Genomic DNA, 11,925 nt, shown 5'->3' with positions numbered 1-11,925 from the left:
CTTCAGTTTTCTTGGCATGAAACAATGAACCTCTGATATTACCCCAGACAAATGACAATGCTTCAATGGTCCTCTCCTGTGGCGGAAGGTGGCACCATGTGATTAATAGTGGGGAGGTGGATTTTCAAAGGAAGGACATTCTGTCTTTTCTATCTTTCTCTCCCTCTCTCTCTCTCTCACACACACACTTGTTTATCTTCTACATTCTTTTAGGCAGAAGATTATATTCTTTATTCTGTGCTCAAATAACAGTTAGTGAAATCCCTAACTTCATTGTCATCTCTGTTTTCCTTATTTGACTGTAAATATCTTGAAGCCAAATCATGTATCTTATTCACTTTGGTAGCCCTGGCATTAAGCATAGTGTCTGGTATCCGATAAGTATCAATAAAAGTTGAATGTCCACAATAGGCAAATAAATAAAACAAATGGTGTGTGTCAGTGGGGGGTGCAAAGGACAGGGAGAAGACATAATGAAACAGATTTGAAGATAAAGCTAAAATCAAAGAAACTGACAGTTCCGTTTGAGACTGGAAAAAAAGAGCAGAGAAACTCTCTGAGTATCAGGATATCTGAGACAGTGAGTATGAAGTAAGACCCCTGCTACAGAGGGTCAGAGCAAGGGAAATATGACAAAATCTTTCAAAGAAATGGAGCTCATGTAAAATTGAAATACTTTTTTACACGTGTGTACGTGTGTGTATGTGTGCGTGTGTGTGCATAAGCGAGGTGAGGCTTATATTTGTTATACTCAAACAATTGGTCTTTCTTATTTTGAAATAAGGAAGTAAATATGAACTGGTTGTCTCTTCATAACAGATAAGTATTCCTGGTTAGCATTTGTTCACTCATTAGTTTTGTTTGAATATTGATGAGGAGAAAATTGAGTTAAAATTTGGGTTTATGTTCTGTCATTGTTGATTATTCTGTGTTTAAAGGAAAAAACAACAAAATAAATATTAAAATAAAGTATGCACTCAAAGATTTTATTTTGAAGCCAGCTACTTTCATACACTCGGAGACTTCATTATGGGGTTTGCCTTTATGCACTAATGAATAAAATACATGGGATAAATCAGTAGCACCTGTGATAAAAGAGGCTGTGCACCACAGCAAATCAGTTAACTCCTGTTGACAATTGAGGAGTATAAGAAAAAGCTGTATCCTTTGCTTCACTGTGATCCATTGAATCATCATTCTGCCTAGTTTTCCAGGAAATGTCTAAGACTATCTGGCTAGTCTAGTAAATGGTAATTTACAGCCCTGTGCTTTTGCTGAAGTCAATATCAGGCAAACCAAGAGATCCCCAATGAACACGTATCATAAATGACAGCGAAATAATTTTTTAAAACAAATATGCATTACTTTAAATGCTTACATTTAGGAAACTCAAGTTTGCTTTTTTATAATGGTTAGGTTTTCCATATTATCATAAAAATCAACTTTCCAATTAATATTTCTCCCTTTTTTCCCAAGAAGTCAATAGTTCTTCATATCCAGCGTCATGAGTCGTCTTTGAGGACATGAGTAACTGTGAGGCAGGAAAAGCACACTCTAGAAGAAACAAAGTATGTTAGGTCTTCAGACTTTACTCAGGTTCAAGATACATGTAGATATGCCATTTTTTCCAACTGTATACACAGAATTCTTAGCTAATCCAAGACAAGTAGAGCAGATCACTAGGTTGTTCAAATAATTACAATTTATCAGTCTAATATTCCTTCTATTCTCTATAATAAAATTCTGGATAAATCAAGGCTTTTAAATTCAGTTAAATAAAGCAATAAGTCCATAGGGGTGGTATCCCTTGGAATTTGATTCAACAATACATTTTTAATATATCTTTTAAAAGGAAAAACAATTTTAAAATTACCAGGAGGAAAAGCAGAGCATAAGACATTCACTGGATCCAGTCACATGTGTAAAGGCCCTTTACCAAGTCAATACTATTAAAGAGACTAGTGGTTGTGGCAGAAATTGTTTCTGCTTAGAAGGGAGGCAAGCCAGGTTCTAGTGTCCTCAGCACAGGTACAAACTCATAGCATAATGCCAGGCCAGTCATTTAACTTCCCAGAGTCTCATTCCCTTCAATGACAGAATGGGAAGATTGAACCAGTTGATTTCTCATTTTAACTATTTTCATATCCAGTGAACTCTCAGCTTGTTATCTACTCAATTACCATCTGCTTTTCTTCTTGGTCTTCCATCACCATTTAAATGACCTCCCACGTGTATCTCATGACTGGCTGATTGTTCCTTCTACCACTCTTGGTGACATACTCAATACAGTGCAGACATAAGATACACTAGGCAAGATTCAGCGAGGCTGGCCAGCACACTCACCCAGGGAAGTCAGACAGTCTGTTTCCCCCGCAGCACAGCAGTGAGCACAGCTAGGCAGAACTCCAACACAGTAGAAACCAGCATCAGAGACAGAGTTCCCTGAAAGTCAAGAAATAAAATATCGGTGTTGCTTGGGTCAGCCGAAGCTTTCATGCCTAGTTTAGAGGTGACCATAGAGATGAAGACCACCTCACCCATTAGAGAATGAAGTAAGGACACCATCAGGAAGATAAAACTGCTCCTCCTCACAATTGTCTTAATTCAACTCCTTCACTCATTCAGTTTCTTGAGAGGAGAAGGGAAGATGAGTAGTAACTAAATCAACTAATCCACTTCATACGAATCCACTTGTTTCTCACTTCTTTGAGACGTAGATAGTTCTGATGACATTGTTCACTCAGTAAGAGAGCAGAGTGGTGTAATAGCTCCCAGGACTGAGAATCAGCAGCTCCATTATAGTCTCACCTTTACTGCTGAGTAGCTGTGTAAGCCTGGACAAGTCTCTCTCTTTCTCTAGCTCCTGTTTCCTCATGTATCAAACATGCATACTAACATTTATTTCTCAGAGATTTGTGAGGATCTAGGAGGTTTTGGCTGTGTAAGCTCTTTGTAAAATTCAGTATTGGCATCCCTGTCTATGTATCTGAACCTGTTTGGATGTTTTTTATTTTTGTTGTTGTTTACTTTTTATTTTTGCTGTTTTTGGTGGTTTTAAGACTTGGAAAAAAACAGTGAAGCTAGTAAACTGTCAGAGTTGCTAATCACCAACACCAACTCACAAAGATGAGTTCTACCACTTCTCTCCTGAGACATTCTTTGTGCATTCTTTGGTCATCTGATAATAAAGGGAGATAATTTGATCACATGAACTTTTGTATTTACACACAGTTAAACAGAAGATACACATTGTGCCCATTACCTAGAAATTGTTCCAGCAAGCAAGCTCAGCAGAATCTCTCTTATTTCCAATGTAAAATCGTCCCATCATGAATTTATACTTTATCACTACCAAACTTCTCCCAAATTTCTCTCCAGAATTTTTCCCAAGGTAGAATTTGTACCAATTACTGTCATCCTCATTTGCATGCACTTTTTCCTCATTATACCATTACCTTGGAAGCAAGGCCCAGTTTATTATGGGTGCTGTACAAGCATGACTTTGACCACACCTTTCTATCCGTCCATCTTCCAGGTGAGTTCTTGGCTGATCTCATTTTTATGATTGCAGGACAATAAATATTCTGCAACTTCTTTACTTTTATGTTGCCTGTTTTCCTCTCAATGCGTTGCTGACCACGCACATACCCCTTAATCTTTCAACTTCAGACATATTATTTCTGTTAGCCAAACTTCATTGTTTTTCTTCTTCCAAAGAGAGAGAATTCTCCTGCAATAATTCTCAGTTACACTCTCCATCTCCCTATATTTCTTATCTCCTGATTTAAGATATCACACTTCTTTCAGCTATAACAAAAAGCAATAATAATGTTACCGTTTCACCTGATTAGTATTATTCATTATTGTAATCATTAGAAGGAGAAACCCTTACCATCTAACCCCATATTTCCTATTATCTGTTTCTTCATCTTTAGTCTGATGTCTTTTTAGACCAAATTGACCCCCTACCACACACACATACCACATTTCCTTGTTGGCATTTTCTGATCACCCAGGTCTTTCTGCTCTGTTTGCCAATCTGAATTCACCACTCTATGTACCAACATTCTCAGTTTGACAAACTCATAATTTATGCCTCCAAAATTGCATTAGTTGAGTAATTAAGAAACTCTACAAACCATAAGTTTTAGTTTTTCATCATCAACCTTATCTGACATTTTCAATTCCACTCTGTTAGTATGTAATCCCCTTAATCTCATCCATGCAGTCCCCCTTTGATTTACATAACCTTGACCTTCCTCCAGATGCCCAAACCAGAATTAACAGAGAGATTTTCAAAGGAAGGAATAATAAGAAATCAAGCCTTTCAGAAACCTCATAAAATTAGAACATCCCATCTAAAAAATACTTACAGCCAGACTGGCTTTGGCTCTACGGCAGTCCTTGGTGTAAGCTGAATGATAATCATAAGAAAGAAGTCTGGCTGGTATATCCTTTCCGTCCAACTTACACTGCAGTGAGGCAGGATTTAATGCAGCCAGGGTGACAGACAGGAGAATGAAACCCACCAGGGCAGACACAGCACTCAGAATGCTTCCAGCCAGGCTGCTATGCACCTGAAAGAGACATGCTGGGTAAGAATCATTCCCAATGAGCTGTGAGTCTCTCTTATCCCTTTTTGCCATTACACTGCAAGTTATTCCCTTATCTGTCTCCCTCAGGAAGTCTGGGAAGGATCATTTCTTGCTGTATGCCTCTCCAGTGTCCAGCCAAAAACTCAGAATCTGCAACAAAAGACTTGGCTGAAAGAATAAACATATGAACTGGTTCCCCTTAAACAGGACCTCAATGGTGTGGTAGAGAATGTTACTCTCCTAAATTCTTTCCCTGGGACAGATAGCAGGGACTCCACGAGGCTTGCCTGGAAAATTACTATGAGCGTGACCACAAGCAAAGGTGGCAATGTACCAGATGCAGTTTCTCTCTTAGCCAACTCAGAAAGCCCTCGTGCAAGCATCAACCACACAGAAAAGGTGGATGGTGTATTAGCGTGGTGCAAAAGTAATTTCAGGTTTTGCCACTACTTTCAATGGCAAAACCGCAATTACATTTGCACCAACCCAATAGCTCACTCTTGCATGCCCATTGCCTCTCTCAAAGGCACACCTCTCAACGATGAGTGAGGGGGTGGTTCTGAGTCTCCGGCAGGCCCTGGAACCTGGGCAGGCATATGACTGGCCACACTGAACGCAGCATGGGGTGGCTGTGGGCAGAGGTCTAGGTGCAGGCCCAAGGATGGTGTAATGTGTGGGAGGCAGCAGGAAGTACAAGAAAAAGATCTGGACTGGAGGTCAGAAAATTGCGGTCACAGTATAGACCTGACCCAGCTTGTTTCCTTGGGTACTCAGTTCCTTGGTTTTATTTACTGAGCTCACAGCATTCTGAAAGCTATTGGTACAGGTAGGTAGGCTCCAGGGCACACCCCGCAGCCGTACAGTAGAGTGTTATTTAATCCCACATGGGCACTTCTTCTTTTAGGAACTCACCAGTTGATGCTCTGGGACCCCAATTTCCCAACATAATGACCAAAGTGTATATACTCCTGGGCCTCCTAGTAGCCAGTAGTAGTCCTGATGTCTAGAGTCTATATTTCTTAGAATAAGCTAGATTTGCCTTGAGATGGCACTCTTCTTCAATCTCAAAAAGGGCTGGTACAAAGTGTGACAAGAGTAGAACTCACTAAAGCCTCGATGTCTCTGGTGAGTCTGAGCCCACCCCAAGACCACATCCTGCATCCTTGAGCTTCCTGCATGTTCACTGTGGGATTGTTCTCTGGAGTAAGAGGCCCATATATTTCCTTCTAAAAGTTTGAAAACATTACTCTTGTGCTAGGCTTCTCAGTATGGTTGCCAGTAGCCACATGGGCTACTTATATTTGAAATAAAATTAGGTAAAATTTAAAATTCAGTTGCACTATCCATATTTCACATCATCAGTAGCCACATGTGACTGCCATATTGTAACAGTGCAGCCGTTATGGATTTCCATCATCATAGAAAGTTACATTTCATTTCCATCATAGACAGTTAAATTGCACAGCACAGATTAGTGTTGGATTGTAACTGAGGGTTCCTAATAATAATCTCTAAATACCAACGAGGGAAAGAAAGAGCTGGCATTTTTCTGGGCACTCTCTCTGACTTCCATGCTGGCTTTGGGAGATTTTTGTAGCCAGAGCTTCCAAATTGAGTTTCTGTGCAATTAAATTTTATGACATTCTCTTACATAATCTCCAACATCAATCCTTTGAGGGATACAGGATTGAGTGAAGACTTAATGAAACTTTACAGACAACAAACACTTCTTGCTATAATCCAGCTTTTCTCCCCCTGCCACTTCCAACTCTAGTTTTTGCTGGAATAAGGGATAAAGGCAGGTAAAGCATTTTTTTTTTCTTAGCCAATACAAAGGACCAAAGACAACTTTTAGGGTGCAAGAATTTATACTCGGACAAAATAAAAGTATTATCTTTCTAGTGAGATAGATGAAAGAATGAGAGATAGTACCATACATAAACAGCACGTTGACTCATTTTTTTCAAGGGTTGTAACACTTGGGCTTAAACAGTGAACCCCAACAAATAGACCTGTTTATAACACTGTCAGCTCCCTTGCCATTGAAGACCTAAATTTGAAAACCAATTATCACCAAAAGAGCATCATAAATAAGGACAATTTTTCTGTGATAGATTCTTGGACACTGGCTGAAGGGATATTATAATTCTCTGAATACAGACTTTGATGTAGGGTACAATAATTGGAGAAATGTGCTCTGAACAAGGATATGGAGCATCCAGGCCTGGCTCCTAACTCTAACAACTAACTGCTCTAGAACTGAGTTTTCAACTTTTCAAAGTAGAGAGACTGGCCCTAACAGGTTCCAAGTTTCATTTTGATCCACTGAGTTGCAGTTTATAGTTCTCATACTCACCAAAAGCTTGGTTAACCTTTTCTCTGTGATAATTGATAGAAAGCCAGAGATGACAAACTAAAATAAAAGAGAAAATGGTCAGGTCAGTTTCCACGTAAATAATAACTGCGATGTCACTATCATGATGTTTATAGAAAACTCTCATGGGAAAAGCCTTGGGGAACAAATGATCAATGAGGTAATATCCATTTAAAGACATAGATTTATCCTGTTTGCCCATGTACTGTTCAGATAGCAACAGAAAAAAAAAAGATAGCAGAATATATCCAAATAAACAAAATGAGGACCTTAAAAGCCAGGAAAAATATTCGTTTTCTTAATGAAATGAGAAAATTTTGGTGTAAGATGTTCTTTAGAGAAGGACATGAAAACAATGGTATGGAAAGAGAAAAGAATTGGAGAGAATCATATGGATTTTGTCCATCGTTATATTGATGTGATGCATCACATTTGATTATTATGTTGAACCATCCTTGTATCCCTGAAATAAATCTCACTTGATCATGGTGAATGATCCTTTTAATATGTGGTTGAATTCAGTTTGCTGGTATCTTGTTGAAGATTTTTCATCAATGTTCATTAGGGATATTAACCTGTAGATTTCTTGTAATGTTTTTGTCTGGCTTTGATATCAAGATAATGCTGGCCTCATAAAATGAGTTTGGAAGTATTCCCTCCTCTTCCATTTTTTGGAAGGGCAGAAAAGTACTGTTACTAGATTTTCTTTAAAAGAAAATAAAAGATGGGAAAAGCTGAGACATGGATCTTACATTGCTGGCTCCCCAGGCTAAGGTAAAATGGTCAATGAGAACAGAAGGAAAGACAAGAATGGATGGCAGAAAACTTTCAAGGGTGTGTTTACAAAATGAAAGAAATTTTTTTCATCCTCTAGAGTATTCATGACCTACAGATTTAGAGCCATAAAGGAACAGAAAATTCTTTGACAGTTAGAAGAAAGGAGGACAAATACCAAAGAAAAATTGTGATTCCTATAACACAGGCATTTAGTTATTTGTCTGTATAAACAAATGACAAGTCTGTAAACATATGGACTAGTTGTCCCTTCAAAGGTGGACTGTGCTTAGTGACTTGCTTTTAAAGAATAGATTATAGAAAGAGGAGGGAAACAAGTAGTAACTTTACAGAAGAGAAAGACAAAGTAACTTTAGTAGTTAGTAGTCGTAACTTTACAGAGGAGTAAGTTAGTAGTAGTAACTTTACAGAGGAGAAATCTTTACAGAAGAGAAACCAACAGTGGTCTGTTGACTGTTTTTCCTCCCACGACCTTCCTTTTTTTTCCATTTCGGATTCAGTAAGCTCCAAACACACTACCCCAAACACACCATCAAGGTAAATTGTGTCAGTGACAACATGTTGGTAGCATCACCCTTGATATGACTTGATGAAAATGGTGCTTTACCTCTGTTATCATCAGCCAAAAATTCACCCAAGTCTAAACATCAGAAAAATATCAGACAAACCCCAACATAGGAACATTCTATAAAAATATCAGCCAGTACTACTTCAACCTACTGAAGTCCTCAAGGAAAAGGAAAATCTGAGGAAGTCTGGAGGGGCCTGAGACATCATGAGCAAATGTAATGTAGTATAATGTAGTAGCCTTGCATGGATCTTGACACAGAAAAAGGTCATTTGGGGAAAACCAGTGAGATCCAAAATCAAATGAAACTTTAGTTAATAAAAGAAGAAAAATGGACATGATAGACAAATCAGTGAACTTCTTGATGCATCAGATAAACAAATGTAAAGCAAGAGCTAGCAACAGGTACCGAGGTGCAGGAAGTTGAATGAAAAAACATCTATAAAAGAGAAGCTTAATTATGAGAAAGCTCAATCTAAGAGAAAGCAGTTCTTTGAGAAAAGGACTACTAAGTCCTTTTGAAATACCAGAGCTGCAGCTATTTCAGATGAATTTCTAGTCCATCACTGGGACATAGACATCTGCTCAGCCTTCCCTGGCAATCCATCAATGCAGTAAAAGCATTTTCAAAATTCTCAGAGGTATAAGTTCCCCTTCCTCCATGATGCCCACAAGCATCTGTGTGGTTTCTCTGTGAGTGTATGATTTTTTCCATTGATGCTCATTTTTTTAATATAAAAAGTTTCTTCCCAACCTTATCCTAATTCATGAATGTTTTGCCTAAACCTGGAAAGAAGTCACTAGCTTCATCATAGCTCAAGATGATAAGGTGAAAAATAAGATGATCTTCAAAAGAAATGCGTATTTGAGTCTGATAAGAAATTGATCTAAAATCAGGAACTCCCTGCCATCCTACCCCACTCAATCCTCCCTGAACTACACACACAAGAGAACAAGTTTCACCATTGACTCCTTGGTGCTGGCAGATCAAACATAGCAAGGTGGCAGGTGGAGAGTTTAAGCTATTGGCATCTCCCTCCCCTCTTTGCCCCATGCTTCCCTCCTCAGAAACTACTCACCAACAAGGGTCCTATGAATGGGTAAGCAGACTTCAACAGCATAGAAATCACTTGGGTAAAATTTGGAGAGAAGGAAGCAGATGCCAAAATGATTCCCAAGCTCAATACATTCACACCACAAAAGATCTGGATAATCTGTGGGAAGAGAAAGGAAGATTGAGGATTAAAACCAGCATTTGTAAAGACGGGGCCAGGCTGGGCACGGTGGCTCACACCTGTAATCCCAGCACTTTGGGAGGCCAAGGTGGGTGGATCACCTGAGGTCAGGAGTTCGAGACCAGCCTGGCCAACATAGTGAAACCCCATTTCTACTAAAAATACAAAAATCAGCCAGGCGTGGTGGTGTGCACCTGTAATCTCAGCTACTCTGGAGGCTGAGACAGGAGAATCGCTTGAACTTGGGAGATGGAGGTTGCAGTGAGCAGAGATTGTGGCGTTGCGCTCCAGCCTGGGCGACAGAGCGAGACTCCATGTCAAAAACAAACAAGCAAATAAACAAACAAACAAACAACAAACAGAGCCTTTTTGCCTCTCCCATGGTACTAATGCATTATCCCCTTCTGCAAGGTCCCAGTGAGGATACAAACCCTTGGAAACTCTGGAGTGAGAAATATGAAAAGACATCCTGGAGGGTGTGCAGCTCTGCCACAGAAGCCACAGTCTCGGGTGTCTGGCAGGTGCTCAGGAAGGTTTCTGCATTTCTGCCTCTCAGGCCCTGGTCTGCTCGTGGCCCCTGCTTCCAGCTCACAGCGGCTGCTGGGATCTGCTTTCCCATCTCTCAGGACTTCTGAGTCCATGACTAGTAACTCTCTACCTCTCTGAGAACAGGGGGCACCTGGAAGCCTTCACTTTCTCTGGAGGATTGGTGGTGCAGAAATCCCTCCCCTCATCTCCCAGATTCCAGCGGACACAGCTTGGCCCTCTCTGTTCAGCTCGTTGGAAACTGCAGCCCACATTCCTATAGCTAAGGTTCTGGAAGCTCATTTTATTAACTTTTATTTTAAGTTCGAGGGTACAAGTGCATGTCTGTTACATAGGTAAACTTGTGTCATGGGGGTTTGCTGTACAGATTATTTCATCACCCAGGTATTAAGCCTAGTACCCATTAGTTATTTTTCCTGATCTTCTCCCTCCTCCCACCCTCCACCCTCCGAAAGGCCCCAGTGTGCATTGTTCCCTTCTATGTGTCCATGTGTTCTCATCACTTAGAGGCCACCACCCTTAGCAAACTAACAGGGACAGAAACCAGATACTGCATGTTCTCATGTATAACTGGAGCTCTGTCTTAGGAGGTAGTTTTCCCTCCTGGACGTCCACCTCAGAGATTCACAGCTCTATTATCATTTACCAAGAAGTTTTCTAGACCTTATGTCACCTAAGCCTCATAGAAACCCACGTCATTGTACATGAGGCAAGGAAACCAGTCCCACCGGGTCCTGAAATCCAGTCAAACAGAGTGCCTCACCTCAGATTATATAAGTGCAGAGGCAAGTCTAGAAACCAAAACTCTGTGTTTCCCTCCCAATCCAGGATAGATCCCTTATTTCTCTCCTCCCTTCATGCAATACAGCTTCTTTAATAAACTCTGGATGAGAGGAGAAACAGACAAACAAAAGGTGAATATCATTTCCATTCTCAAAAAGGTAAGGAGAAAAGAGGGAGAGGAAGTATATTTTTTCTGTAATTTGCAGTAAGGGAAAAATTCTTTGCAAAGAATCAGTGTGGATTATTAAGCATGCAGTTGTGAAATATAGAAAAATGTATATACAATATGTAATTATTTACCACCATTACTTTTGTAAAAGAAAATATAGAGAAGCACTGTATTGCACAAATACAAAGACAACAACAGAAAGTCAACTCCTCATATTCAGAATAAGGGAAAAAACATTTCTAAGACAACCTCTTGTGGAAAAGTTCTGGGGCAGTTTTCTCCAAGTGGCTTTTACCCCGAAGTCCCTCCAGCAAAACTTAAGGGTCTCTACACTCACAATGGATGACCAGTCCCAAAACATACATCATCTCTTCCCATTTCCCCTAACCCCTCTCCAACATGTTCTGAATTAGATTTACCCCAATAACTTTGACTTCTGCCTGTAGACATTTCTTCAGGCTATCCTGCCCCTGGTTGGTGGGTTCAGGTTTCTCTGCTTGGGAGAAGTTGATGACATTTGATGGGAGCAGTATGATGGTCTCATTGGGAACAGGTCGTGATGTCATAATGGTGTTGCCAACTATGGAAGAAAAAATAGATTTAGCTCTTAAAAAGTACAGAGCTCCCAGGTTCTGGCTGCAAAACTGGTAAGTCAGTTTCTGCCAATTAGTCCAGACTTGGCCTGTGTGTTAGAGAAAGAAACTGATAGTATGGAGCAGTGGAAACCACACAACCTTGGTTTCATGAGGATTTTTCCATAATGTTTGACACAGTCCATTATAGATAATAAACACATCACAGGGTGGCAGCAGCATGAATCTTGAGAGGTCCCAATATCCAGAGGCAAAGGGTCACACAAA

General features: G+C 40.0%; 1 protein-coding gene across 1 annotated transcript; it reads right to left on the bottom strand.

The window, feature by feature from the left end:
- Nucleotides 1-1,338: 1,338 nt before the first annotated feature.
- Nucleotides 1,339-11,700, bottom strand: MS4A6E (membrane spanning 4-domains A6E). The gene is made up of 4 exons (XM_003275214.4): nucleotides 11,485-11,700; nucleotides 4,374-4,577; nucleotides 2,344-2,442; nucleotides 1,339-1,531 (listed from the first exon to the last, which is right to left on the bottom strand). Exons 1-3 carry the CDS (start codon nucleotides 11,629-11,631, stop codon nucleotides 2,353-2,355), a joined length of 441 nt encoding a protein of 146 aa, XP_003275262.2. The 5' UTR covers nucleotides 11,632-11,700; the 3' UTR covers nucleotides 1,339-1,531; nucleotides 2,344-2,352.
- Between the last annotated feature and the right edge of the window lie 225 nt (nucleotides 11,701-11,925).

The sequence above is a fragment of the Nomascus leucogenys genome, chromosome 4 (genome assembly GCF_006542625.1).
Source record: "Nomascus leucogenys isolate Asia chromosome 4, Asia_NLE_v1, whole genome shotgun sequence".
Taxonomy (NCBI): Eukaryota; Metazoa; Chordata; class Mammalia; order Primates; family Hylobatidae; genus Nomascus; species Nomascus leucogenys.
Note: the sequence above shows the minus strand (reverse complement) of the source record. Positions and strands in the feature narration are given on the sequence as shown.

Excerpts from the sequence above, each read along its gene's own strand:
- MS4A6E (XM_003275214.4), bottom strand. The coding sequence starts at position 11,631 with ATGACATCACGACCTGTTCCCAATGAGACCATCATACTGCTCCCATCA. Across the intron at positions 4,578-11,484 it reads CAGAAGTCAAAGTTATTGGG|GTGCATAGCAGCCTGGCTGG; the intron begins GTAAATCTAATT and ends TGTCTCTTTCAG. Across the intron at positions 2,443-4,373 it reads GAGCCAAAGCCAGTCTGGCT|GGAACTCTGTCTCTGATGCT; the intron begins GTAAGTATTTTT and ends CTTGACTTTCAG.